Source organism: Hylaeus anthracinus, unplaced genomic scaffold (assembly GCF_026225885.1).
Source record: "Hylaeus anthracinus isolate JK02 unplaced genomic scaffold, UHH_iyHylAnth1.0_haploid 11982, whole genome shotgun sequence".
Classification (NCBI taxonomy): domain Eukaryota; kingdom Metazoa; phylum Arthropoda; class Insecta; order Hymenoptera; family Colletidae; genus Hylaeus; species Hylaeus anthracinus.
In genome coordinates this window covers 14,774,326-14,786,757 of record NW_026534330.1, presented here as the reverse complement: position 1 = coordinate 14,786,757, position 12,432 = coordinate 14,774,326, and the positions used below count along the sequence as shown (strand labels likewise).

The window sequence follows — 12,432 nt, the reverse complement described above, 5'->3', positions numbered from 1 at the left end:
TCAGGGCCAGGGGATCGGTTATTCCCGAGGTTCCTGATTATACGGCGTAAAGCTAGAATATTGAAATCTGGGGCGTCTTCGGTGTTTACGGGAAGATTATAGTCGCGACGCGTTTGGGTATGCGACTCGCTGTCCGGAGCAGAGTCGTCAGGGCTGAGGGCGGCTAGCAGTGCATTCGCACTGTCTACCCAACTATCGGTGTGTCTATCTTCGTGCAAAACCGAGGATAGCAGTGGGGGTGGGATAGCTTTACCGAAAGCCGATCTATATGGAACGGACCATGGATTCTCGAGGCCTGTTCGAGTAACGAATTCCCTCCAGCCATTCCTTGCGGAAGTGCGGAAGAGTCTTCTGTACTCTTTGTGAGACCGAGACTACGCACGATGTTTTACTTCCCGTAAGTCGGGATCCCTTTCGCGTTGATAGGTCCGTCGAAGTCGATTGACGTGCCTTTTTTGTCGCGTTAGTTTGGGAGTCCATCCAGGAATGGCTCTGGGATACCATTTTTTCCTGGGGATGAAAAGAGCAGACGCGCTCAGGATGGCATTTTCCAAGTGAATAATCGCCCTCTGAATGTCGTCGCGAGTGGTGAAATTAAGAGGTGGAGCGTTCTCGGAGAGAATACGCGAGTATTCTTCCTTGAAACGATCCCAGTTAGCTCGGTGGCAGGCAAATCTGCCCTGAAGGGGCTGTGCGATTTCTATTGGAGTGGAACTGCTTATTTCGAGCAGGATGACATTATGGTCGCTGGAGGTCCGGCCATCAAGAACTTTCCAAGAAAAATCTAAGTGGTCCGTTTCCGCGGTTCTTAGTGTTACGTCGATATTCGACGCTCCCATATGGTTTTGAAAAGTAGGGGGTTGTCCCGGTGAGTTTAGTATCCTGAGGTTATTCTGCAGGATGAAACGTTCGAAAATTCGGCCGCGAATATAAGAACGGCAACGACGACTACGCGAGTTCGCCGGCACAGGTAAATCGTCCCACATTGGGGACCGCGCGTTGGTATCAATACCAAAAATTAGGGGCTTTCCGCGAAGGGAATTTAGGGTATTCTGGAGCGTCGTTATTCCAGTTTCGATGGAGTCAGCGTGCTGAAAGTAGCAGCTGACTAGATATAGGTGGCCAAAGTGGCCTGAGATCTCGACGCATGTTGTGTGACTGTCGGATAGGTGTGCGAGTTAGAATCGTATAAATAGTTAAAATCGTGAAGGTCGAACCCTTCACGATAATCGCAGCCTGACAATTACTTCCGCGTGGGGCACCGTGTATAACAATATTCTGGGAGCCGAAGCCGGTAATCCTTCCATTTAGGTTATATGGTTCTTGCGCGAGAATAACATCGACTCCTCCGGTGTTTAACATCTGAGATATCTCAGCCGTCACCAACCGGGATCGTCGCATGTTAATCTGCGCAATTTTTAGTCCAGGAGTGTGATTGTATGTGTTTTGTGGAGAGTTTAGTGTTTGGGGGGGAGGTAGAAGGGGAGAGAGCGACCCGGTTCGCGAGGGTGTATCAACCATTAACGGTAGTTGATACGGGATGCTTTTTCAAGCAACGCGGAGGAACGCGAAGGGCAATTTCGATTTCCAGCACTATGGTTGTGCGGAAGGTGACGAGCGCGGCAGTTGGTACAGGAGGGTTTTTTTTCGCGGTTTGGACATTCCTTGTTGGAATGTCCAGTTTTTGCGCAGAAGGCGCAGACGGATTCATTGCTTTTGCAATATTTATCTACGTGGCCATACTTCTGGCACTTAAAGCACCGGGTGGCAACAAGGTAGTCTGCTACTCGACAGTTCGAGTAGGAGACGAAGATTTTTTCTTTCGGCAAGAGGGCTTCACGGATAGGGTTGGAAACTTCAACAACCCAGTCGTTTCCTTCCTTGTCTTTCCGTCCAACTTTGAAGAGTGGACGCAGGACGGATTTGTCGATGTTCGGGGAAGAGTGAAGATTTTGAGCACGAATGTGCTCAGCGATATCTTGGGCATCAAGTTCTTTCGGGATGTCGCGAACGATAATACGTGGGAGCTCGGTTTTTGGGGCCGATACTTTGAATCCAGCCTTCTGAAGGTCTGGATTCTCGGTAAAGAGACGAAGATCGCGAGCGTTCGGGATTTCGATAATTATTCCACCATCTCTGGTTGTGCGAACGGATTTAATCCCCACTTGGGCTTTGCGGAGATCCACTTTCTTAAAAATTTGTAATTTCGTGGTAGCTCCGTCGCCTTCCACGGGGTTATCAGGAGTTATTTTCACCTGGTGTCTAACAGGTGCTGATTTTGCCGCGGCAATAACCTGCTCTGCAAGGGCGCGAGATTTCGGGGTTGGGAGTGCACCATTTGGCGCTAGAAGAGTGGGGGTAGAACGTGTGCCCGTAGTGGGGAGCGCGGAGTGGGGAGCACCTGCGCCAGCGACGCTGCGCCGCTGTGCGGAGAGATTTTTGCCAGCTATGCTGGCGTACGAGAGAGACGCGATGGTGGGGGGAGCGACGGCCGTGTTTGGCCGAGACGGGCGGCTAGTTTGGGAGCCCGGTTGGGGGGAAGACTATAACGCTTCTAGAGCACCAGAAAGGAAGTTATTCTTAAGGGCCAGGCAGGGTATAATGCGATTTAAGTCAGAGACTCGCTCCATTATTACCGTCGTCTGAACTTTGCCGATTTTGTTGCGCTCGTCGAGGCAGTATTGTAAGACTTCGTCGACGAGGGATGAAGCTTTGCGCGCATACTGCTTGGTCGTGAATTTGTTTACTAAGGGAGGGGTGCTATGGGAAGGCTTCGCGTTGGTGTTTTGCGCGGGTGGGGTATTTTGGGATGTTATATTAATTTTATACTTACTACCGGTAGTACAGACAGCTCTCTTGGACGTTGTGCTGGCGTCCGTTTCGATGCATGAGTCTGAAGACTCATCCTGGTCCGTGGGCCTTCGTTGCCTCTTCCTCTTTGCAGGCACTGGAGCCTTCGAGGCCGAAGTGGAGGGAGCCGTGTCCATTGCCGTGCTTTCTCCCTGAGGGAGCTCAGACAGTTCGGCCGTATTACCTATCTTCTTCTTTGTTTTTTTCCGCTCTTTCTTCCTCTCGTATGCCGGTTTAATAAATTGTGTGTCCTCGGTATCCGTCATTGTACTGCGCTATTGAGCGCGTTCAAAATTCGCGCCTTTTGGCCTCTACGCGCGCGCCAACGCCCGACGCCGCTGACGTCACCCCCACGCGTGGGGAAAGCCCAGCGAACAATGACGCGACGCCACGCACAAAGAGAATACGATTTCTCGGCTAAAATCGCGCTATTACATACGATATATTAATAAAAGTAATTATTTTATAATAGAATAATTCTAGTTAATATTAGAAAAACACTTTTCAAGCGTTCTTTCGCGTCGAAAGATGCCCTAGAGCGAGAAACGGCTCACACGAACCGAAGTATCACTTTCGGGCACTGAGTTTGTTAAATAATAATATAATATATTGCACTGATTGCTTTAGAAAGACCACAGATACAGCACGAAGTGTTTTAAATGACGAAAAATGTCGATTCCACGGCACAACGCGATGCGTACGTGACGCGTGGGCTGCACAAGATGGCGGCGGAGGGGGTAGCCTATACCTGGGCACGGAGCGAAGCGAGACACGTCCGCTCGGGTCGAGCGTTCAGGTAAGACTGAGCCGCAGTGGCGACACTGCGGTGTCGGCTCCCGCCCCATCCTATGCAGGTACTCTCCAAAGCATCCATGCCCGGAGAGCACCCGTAAAGGGCTAACGACCGCACCACCTCCGCATATAAGCGGCGAACCCTCAACTCTGGCCCCCCGATATTGGGCAGCAACCGCGCTAACGCGGCCGCTGTCCGGGACTGCTCCACCTGGTTCAGGGATGATCTCGGCACCTCGGCAGTGTGGATCACGGATCCAAAAAGAGTCCGTATACGGGCTGCCGCGGGACACGTCTGGGTCACCAGCGGTGTCCTCACGTACGTCAGCTGCTATCTGTCCCCGAATGATAGCATCTCCGAATTTCGGGGAAAGCTCGACGTGCTGGAGGACACCCTACGCGACAAGTCCGATGGGCTTCAGACTGGGACTCGTCGTGTTGAACGTGAGGTCAACGCCAACGTACCGGCGCCCTGGATTCGGAGACTCGATACCAGATGCCACCTTCGTGTCTGAGGATCTGGTCCAGAGAGCGGCGAACTGGAGGGTAATTGGTGATTTCACCGGTAGCGATTATACCTACATCACCTTCCAGTTGATCGGCGAGCGGCAAGCGCGGCATCCGGGAATTAGACGCCCGAGAGGATACGTCACCTCTTGCCTGGATGAGGATAGGCACTACGCCACTCTCCAGGCGAGCGTGGAGGCCGTGGCGCAGACCTCGCGTGACCCGTCCGATAGAGCGGGTGCTGAAGCCATCGTGCGCGGCACCCTTAACCTCATCCGACGGGCATGCGACGAGTCAATGCCAAGGAGAAGGCCATTCTCCGGCCGGCGGCAGGCGTACTGGTGGACCGACCAGATCGCCTCCCTCAGGAGGGAAGCCCTGAGACTCCGGCGACGAGCTCAACGAGCTCGAAGTCGACCGGAGGCCGCCGTGCTGTCGGGGGACTACAAGGCGGCCAAGAAAGCCTTAACTCGTGCGATCAAGCAGAGTAAAGCGCGGTGTTGGCGCGATCTCTGCGAAAACCTTAACCGAGATCCGTTCGGCGACGGGTACAAACACGTCACCCGAAGACTCGGTGGGTTGTCCGCGAGCACGGGACTTGACGCAACCACGATGCGGAGCATTGTGGACGTTCTGTTCCCTGCACATCCGGTGAGGAGAGACGATCTCGATCCGGTGGCAGGGGCGGACGTACCAATGTTCACGGCGGCGGAACTCGCCGTTGCGGCCAGGGCTATGAAGCCCCGCAAGGCCCCCGGGCCGGACGTCATACCGTCTAAGGCCCTGCGCGTGGTTGTGGTTCTGCTGCGCATGTACAACGCGGTCTTGTACACGGGTATTTTCCCGGCGCAGTGGAAGGTCGCTCGGCTCGCGTTGATCAGTAAGGGGAAAGGAGAACCATGATCTCCGTTATCGTATCGTCCGCTGTGTTTGCTAAACACAAGCGGGCTGCTGATGGAGAGACTTGTAAAATCCCGGTTGCACGAGGCGATCTTGGCTGCTGGAGGTCTTTCGGACCACCAGAACGGCTTCCGGAAAGGAAGGTCCACCGTGAACGCGATCTCGCGCGTGGTAGACGCTGTACGCGTCGCCGACACGGCTTCCTACGCCGCGAGACCCGTCGTCCTGCTGGTGACGCTGGAAGTACGGAACGCGTTCAACACGGCACGGTGGACAGACATGTTGGAGGCGTTGGAAACAACGTTTCGGCTCCCGGAGGATCTACTGTCAGTGATGGCGGATTATCTCCGGGACCGAAAGCTGTTGTACGAAACGTCGGACGGTTTCTGTGAACGATCGATCACTGCGGGTGCTGCGGAGGGATCGATCATGGGGCCCGACCTGTGGAACGTCATGTACGACAGCCTCCTCCGCATGGGTATGCCAGAAGATTCGTTCCTCGTCGGCTATACTGACGACGTCGCCGTGGTCATCACGGCGCGGACCGCCTAGCTGGCTCAGCTCAAGTTGAATCAGATCATGCGCCGAGTGGGGCGATGGATGGAGGACCACGGGCTGCAGCTGGTGATTCCGAAAACGGAGATCGTCATGCTGACACGCCGACGTGTCCCCACCATTGTCCCGATGACTGTTGGGACCGAGACCATCCAGACCCGGAGGTCCGCGAAGTACCTGGGTGTTGTCTTGGTCAACAAGCTCAGCTTCGCGGAACATATTCGGTGGGTCTCGGTCGGGACGGCGTCGTTGGCGGCAGCACTTAGCTGACTAATGACAAACGTGGGCGGCCCGAACCGAGCAAGAGGAAACTCTTGCTCTCGGCAACCCAGAGCGTCCTGCTGTACGGATCCGAAATATGGGCAGATCCTCTGCGGCTCCGTAAGTACAGAAGCTGCATGTCTGCCGTACAGCGCCAGCTGGCGCTTCGGGTGGCGTGCAGCTACAGGACCGTCTCCGAGTGCGCAGTGCAAGCGGTCGCCGGGGTAATACCCATCGATCTGCTTGCATTTGAGCGGGAGAACATCTTCCAACGCTCCTCGGAGACTGGGTGGGCCGAAACCGTGTCCCACGAGCGCGCAGCCACGCTGCGCGCATGGCAGCAACGCTAAGAGGCTGCCCAGCCGGGTCGATGGACGGCTCGGCTGATAGGGGATCTGGCCACCTGGATATCCAGGACCCATGGTGAGGTGAATTTTTACCTCACCCAGTTCCTCACAGGCCACGGATACTTCCGTGCGTACCTGTCGAGGATGGGCAAGGTCGGATCCCCGGGATGCCGGTATTGCGACGCAGCAAGGGACGACGCGCTTCATACGTTCTTCGTGTGTGACCGCTTCGCCAGAGATAAGGTAGATCTCTGCGCTCTCGTAGGAGACGTCACCCCCGACAACATCGTGGGGGTGATGCTGCGGGGGCCGACCGAATGGGAAGCGGTCGCGCACTACGTGGAGCGTGTGCTGCGTCGCAAGAGAGAGGAGGGATGCCTGGATGATACTCCGGGCACCCCCTAGCTTCGGTACTATCCGACCGGCGGAGGCCCTAGCGGGGCCTAGTTGCCACGCCCCCGGACTGTTGTTATGCGAAAGCAGGTCTGGTCCGGGGGGCTAACGCGGGAAGCGGGTGGTTTTTTAGTGAGTAGAAATCTCACACTACCGGGTGCTGGCATCGTCCACCGGCGCCCGGTGCCTATGAAGGCTTCTCCACCCGCCCAAAAAAAAAAAGAAAAAATATTGACTTTACTATTAAATTTTCAGATTTCTAAGATCTCAATATATGTATTAATAATTTTTATTTCAATAATTGGAGGTGTAATAATTATATTTCTTTATTTTACAAGATTTATTACTAACTATAAAATAAAAATAAATAATAAAGAAAAAATATTTTTCATTAGTATAATTTTATTAAATTAAATTATTACATTATTTACAATTAAATATAATACAGTTATTGATAATATTGAATATTATTTTAATTATTCAAATATTCATTTAATTTATAAATATCCATATAATATATTAACTTACTTAAGTATCATTTATTTATTTTACTCTCTAACATTGTCTATAAAAATATGTTCATTAAAATTTAAACCTTTACGAAAAATAAAAAATTAATTATGTTAAGAGACCCTATTTTAAAAACTTTAGATTCCTACTTAGTTAAACTACCTACACCAGTAAACATGCGTATGTGCATATTAACAAAATGTTGCTCGATGCTTCGTTAAGGAGATGTTCCAGAAACAGGAACTCCCGACCAATCACAGCGCGAGTATGCCGGAGGAGCGCCTGCGGGCATACTCGCGCTTTGATGGGTCGGGGGGTTTCTGTCAATATCTCCTTAACGAAGCCTCGAACAAAATTTTCGTTAAGAAAAAATTGTTTCAAATCACCCCTCTCCCCACTGGCCCCGAAAGATCCTATTCAAGGACATCCAACATTTTTTGGACACCCTGTATAATTGCAAATGGGATTATCAGGAATACATCTGCAACTACATGTGAAAGGATTGATTGCGTTTGGTAAATTCCTTGTCGAGATGCACCAGAGCATAGCAATTTCGCACCAACAATGGTTTTATAAACAATAAAAGTGTCCATAAATTTTTGCAAATGGGAACATCACTAATTCATGTGTCATGAAATGAAATCATATAATAGGAATTTTGCGATAACAATAGTTATAAACAATACAGAAATTCATAAATTTTTGCATCTGTGATCATTGCGAAAACCTCTCCGGCAGCAAAATGTAAGGGGTTTCATCGATTTCATCGGTTTCAGGCCTAACATACGTGAAATAGTATGCTTTTTGCGATAAAAAGTGATATAAAGTGGTACAAAATAAGACAAGGACAAATGTTTTGCTATGGGACCAAATGGCAAATGTTCTTCCAGATGCAAGAAGTTTCAATCTGATTGATCCATCCGTCTCGGAGTAAGAAGCAAGACAAAATGTTTCTGTTTAAAAAAAAACGGGTAAAAAATGACAAATCACAAAATGTTTCTTTAACGTGACCAACTGGAAGAAATATTCGACAATATGCAAGATGTTTCACTCCGATTCATCAAGCCATCTCGACGTAATCGGCAAGCATACCTCAAAATCACGGTTTTTTGGTAAAAAGATGGGTAAAAAATGACAAATCGTAAAAAGTCTTGATAGCAGGATTAACGGGGGAATATGCTCTACAAGATGCAACAGGTTCCATTCTGATTGGTCAAGCCATATCGGCGTAATCGGTGAACAGACATTAAAAAAAAAAAAGACATGTCGAATTGAGTAACTTCTCCTTTTCGAAGTCAGTAAAAAACATACGAAAACAGCGATACGGAATATGAGAGGATTACAAAAGTCTGCAGGCAGTGACATCATAGTAGGGGCATATCATGTGACAAAATCACGTGACAAAATCACGTGACCTAGACTATAAAAATGGTGCTGCAGATTGAACTGCATTCAAACCGTTCTGTAGTGGCCCCCACCGAAGAAGTGAGTGCAACCATGGAAGAACTTGGAAATGGAAAGTCGATTCTGGGACCAGGCCGATCGATTGACTTCGCAAGAAGAATACCTCGCATGGGAAGAACGATGCAACGAGTGCCTCGAGTCGCTAGAAGAACATAGTCGAGCAAAACGCCCTCGATTATCCAGCGGCGTTCAACAATCGTTGATCACTCGTATCGCGCGTCTCGATTGTCTTAAGTATTCGTTGCGCAGACGTTTCGTGTACGAAGGTGCCAGCCATTCAAGCACTGGATTCTTGTGGCGTGAAATAGACACTGCGTTCGAGAGCCGCGTATTAACCGACGCTGTTTTAAATTCACACTACATCGAACCGCGTAACTTTCTTCAGGATGCAAGAGACGTCGTGTTCGAGCATATACGAAGTGCATTGGTGAAACATAAGACACTAAAAGTGAATACCGCGTTTAATAGAGAGTTTGTAGCGGGTGATAAACGCTCGAATAAGACTATCAGCTCGAAGAACTGTGAAATTTTCGGCGAGATCAATCTCGAAGAGTGGTACGAGCAACGCATCGTCCAACCCACCCTAGCATCGCTGGAAGAATTTCAAGAACGGGATAGCGGATGGGGGCTGTCGCGAATACTCAATTTAATTATTAACGTGAATAAATATATGCCGCTGCATGCTGGATGTACCATACAATTACCGCGAGAAATACAACTAAAGAGAGCTGTAATCAACGTATGCTCGAACGACAATGCATGTTTCGGGTGGTCAGTAGTGGCTACTCTGCATCCAGTCGAAAGTCACGTATATCGGGCATCGGCATATCCTCATTATTCAACGGTATTGAATATCCAGGATATCAAATTTCCAATGACATTGAACCAAATTATACAGTTTGAACACGTGAAAATCTCCATCAACGTCTACACCACTGAAGAAAAGAAGGTTCTACCGATCCAGAAGATGGAGAGACATGTCATCTTGCTGTATTTAGAAAGAGCAAACGACGTGGGACATTTCGCGTAGATCAAAAACTTGTCCCGCCTCGTAAGCTCACGAATTAAGTAAACATAAACGCAGAAAATACTTTTGCGATAGGTATGTATATGATAATTCTTTTAACTTTTTTAAATATATCATGTTTGAAAAAAAATGTATGTCTTTTCATTGCATGCTTGCACTACTTTGGTTCGAGTGAGAAGCTAGAAGCTCACACCGTAGATTGCGAGAAAATGAACGAATGCACAATCGTATTACCAGATGATGAAAGCAAGTGGCTCAGCTTCAACAAGTACATCCGGAAAGAGTTACTTCCATTTGTGGTGTACGCCGACCTCGGGTGCATTCTGGAGAAAACTGATCGAAAGGGCCAAGATCCACACACCAGCATCATAAAGTATTTAATATTGCATATTATGTTCAATGCGCGTACGATTCGTCCTTGTCGGTATACCAATGTCGTCGTGATGCGAATTGTGTTTCCTGGTTCGTCGAAGAATTAAAGAATTTAGCACATTTTGTTAAATCAATTTTATCAAATAACATACAAATGGATGATTTAACGAGCGAACAGCAGGAGGCATTTCGCAACGTGACGCATTGTCACATTTGCGAATTACCGTTTGGAGAAAACGATACGAGGGTTCGCGATCATTACCATCTAACCGGCCGGTATAGAGGTCCCGCGCACTCCAATGGTAATCTAAATTATAAAACCTCTTTTTGCATTCCCACAGTTTTTCATAATTTGTCCGGTTATGATTCACATTTTATTATCGAAGAAATAGTTACAGCTTTCGAGGGTGCCGTCAGTGTATTGCTGATAACAAAAGAAAAGTACATGTCGTTCACAAAAAGTGTCGAAGATCCAAATGGACCGTCGCAAAATTGTATAAAATTGAGATTCATCGATTCATACAAATTCTTGAGTACCAGTCTCGATAAATTAGCGTCTTTCTTAGATAAAAGCAAATTAAGAATTTTACGAACCGAGTTTCAAAATTTGTCTATCGAAGATTTCGAATTATAGGCACGGAAGGGTGTTTTTCCGTACGAGTACATTGACTGTGCCGAAAAGTTGGAACAATCATGTTTGCCATCGCGCGAATCATTTTACAGTTCCTTGAAAGGGTGATACAGTATCGGAGAGCGAGTACGCGCACATCGAGAACGTGTGGACACGGTTTTCCATTCAAACGCTGGGCGAGTATAGCAATTTGTATTTGAAAACAGATGTCTTGCTGTTGGCCGATATTTTTTGAAAATTTTCGTGAAAGCTGTATAACAAGTTACGGACTCGATCCCGCGTATTATTACACTCTGCCCGGTTTTACGTGGGATGCCATGCTGAAGCATACAAAATTTAATTTCGAATTACTAACAGATATCGACATGGTCCTGTTTATCGAACGCGGTATACGCGGCGGATTAAGTCAATGTTCAGGTAGATACGCGATAGCTAATAATAAGTACATGCAGTCGTACGATCCATCGAAAGCGTCGTCGTACTTGATGTACTTTGATGTGAATAATCTGTATGGGTGGGCAATGTGTCAACCATTGCCATATGCAGAATTTCGATGGGTCGACAAGGTTGCAAATTTTGACGTGTCTTCGATTGCTGCCGATTCGCCCACGGGTTATATTCTAGAGGTTGATCTAGAATATCCGCAACGCTTGCACGACATTCATGCGGACCTGCCGTTCTGTCCCACACGTGCCAAACCACCTGGCAAAAGAGAGGACAAGCTGCTCGCAACTCTATACGATAAGCAGCGCTACGATATCCACTATCGTAACCTGCAGCAATGAACGCGACATGGTATTCGTATTACAGAGATACACCGCGTCCTCCAATTCGCACAATCACCCTGGCTCCGCAATTACATCGAATTAAATACAAAGTCTAGAACTCTCGCTACAAACGATTTTGAAAAGAATTTGTATAAATTAATGAACAATGCGGTATTTGGCAAAACTATGGAGAATGTACGCAATCACGTCGATGTAAAATTAGTAACAAAATAGGAAGGGAGATATGGTGCGGAGACAATGATCGCAAAACCAATTTTCCACAGCCGTAGCGTGTTTTCGGAAAACTTGATTGCTTCATAAAGGCCAGGTGTCCCCGAATATCGTATGCCACGATAATTATGTTATCCGCATTGTCCACGTCAACATGTTTGTTACCGAGCATCAGTCCATCATTGGTGAGATAAACACCGTACACGTAATCCATACCAACGTCTACGTCGCCGCGTAATACAGGTGTGACGTATTTTTGACTCAGTGGACCTAGATGATTACGTGACGTTTCTTCGCATTCCGGCGTTTGCAATTGGCTTCGAACAGATGTCGAGAAATAGCTGTTTGGACTTTCAAAAACATCTTCGTTTGCTAAGCTTTTTGTTGTTGTTGTTGTTGTTGGTACTGTCTTAATCGGTGTAGAGGTCGATGTAGAGACTATCACGTTCATATCGGGTTAACTGCTTAATCTTGATTTTTTTTATATTCAGCGGTTTCGAGAAATTTAACCACAAATCTGATTGTATTTTATTTGATTCCATGATATTCGGAGTGGATTATGGTTCGCTTCCGATATCGGTGTTATTGTGTAGATCATAATTTCTTAACGTGTTGCTGACAATTGTCTTTAGTGGTTCAGTAACAGGTTTCAAGTGTTTTTCCAACGCAATCTTTTCGTCAATTTTACCAGTTTTCAATTCACGATACTTTCTGCGAATCAAATCGCTCGTTGTTGCAATCTGTTTCGCTATCCTTTCACGATCTTCAACGCTGTTACTGCTTATGTTGGAACACTGCTTTCGCAACGTATCGGAGATAATTGGA

General features: G+C 47.9%; 1 protein-coding gene across 1 annotated transcript in view; it reads left to right on the top strand.

The window, feature by feature from the left end:
* Positions 1 to 11,578, top strand: part of LOC128886433 (uncharacterized) — a 267,121-nt gene extending 255,543 nt beyond the window's left edge. The window contains exon 2 of the mRNA XM_054141360.1: positions 10,733 to 11,578. Coding sequence (XP_053997335.1) covers positions 10,816 to 11,394 — 579 coding nt within the window. The 5' untranslated portion in view covers positions 10,733 to 10,815 and the 3' untranslated portion in view covers positions 11,395 to 11,578. The remainder of the gene's footprint in view (positions 1 to 10,732) is intronic.
* Positions 11,579 to 12,432: the final 854 nt, after the last annotated feature.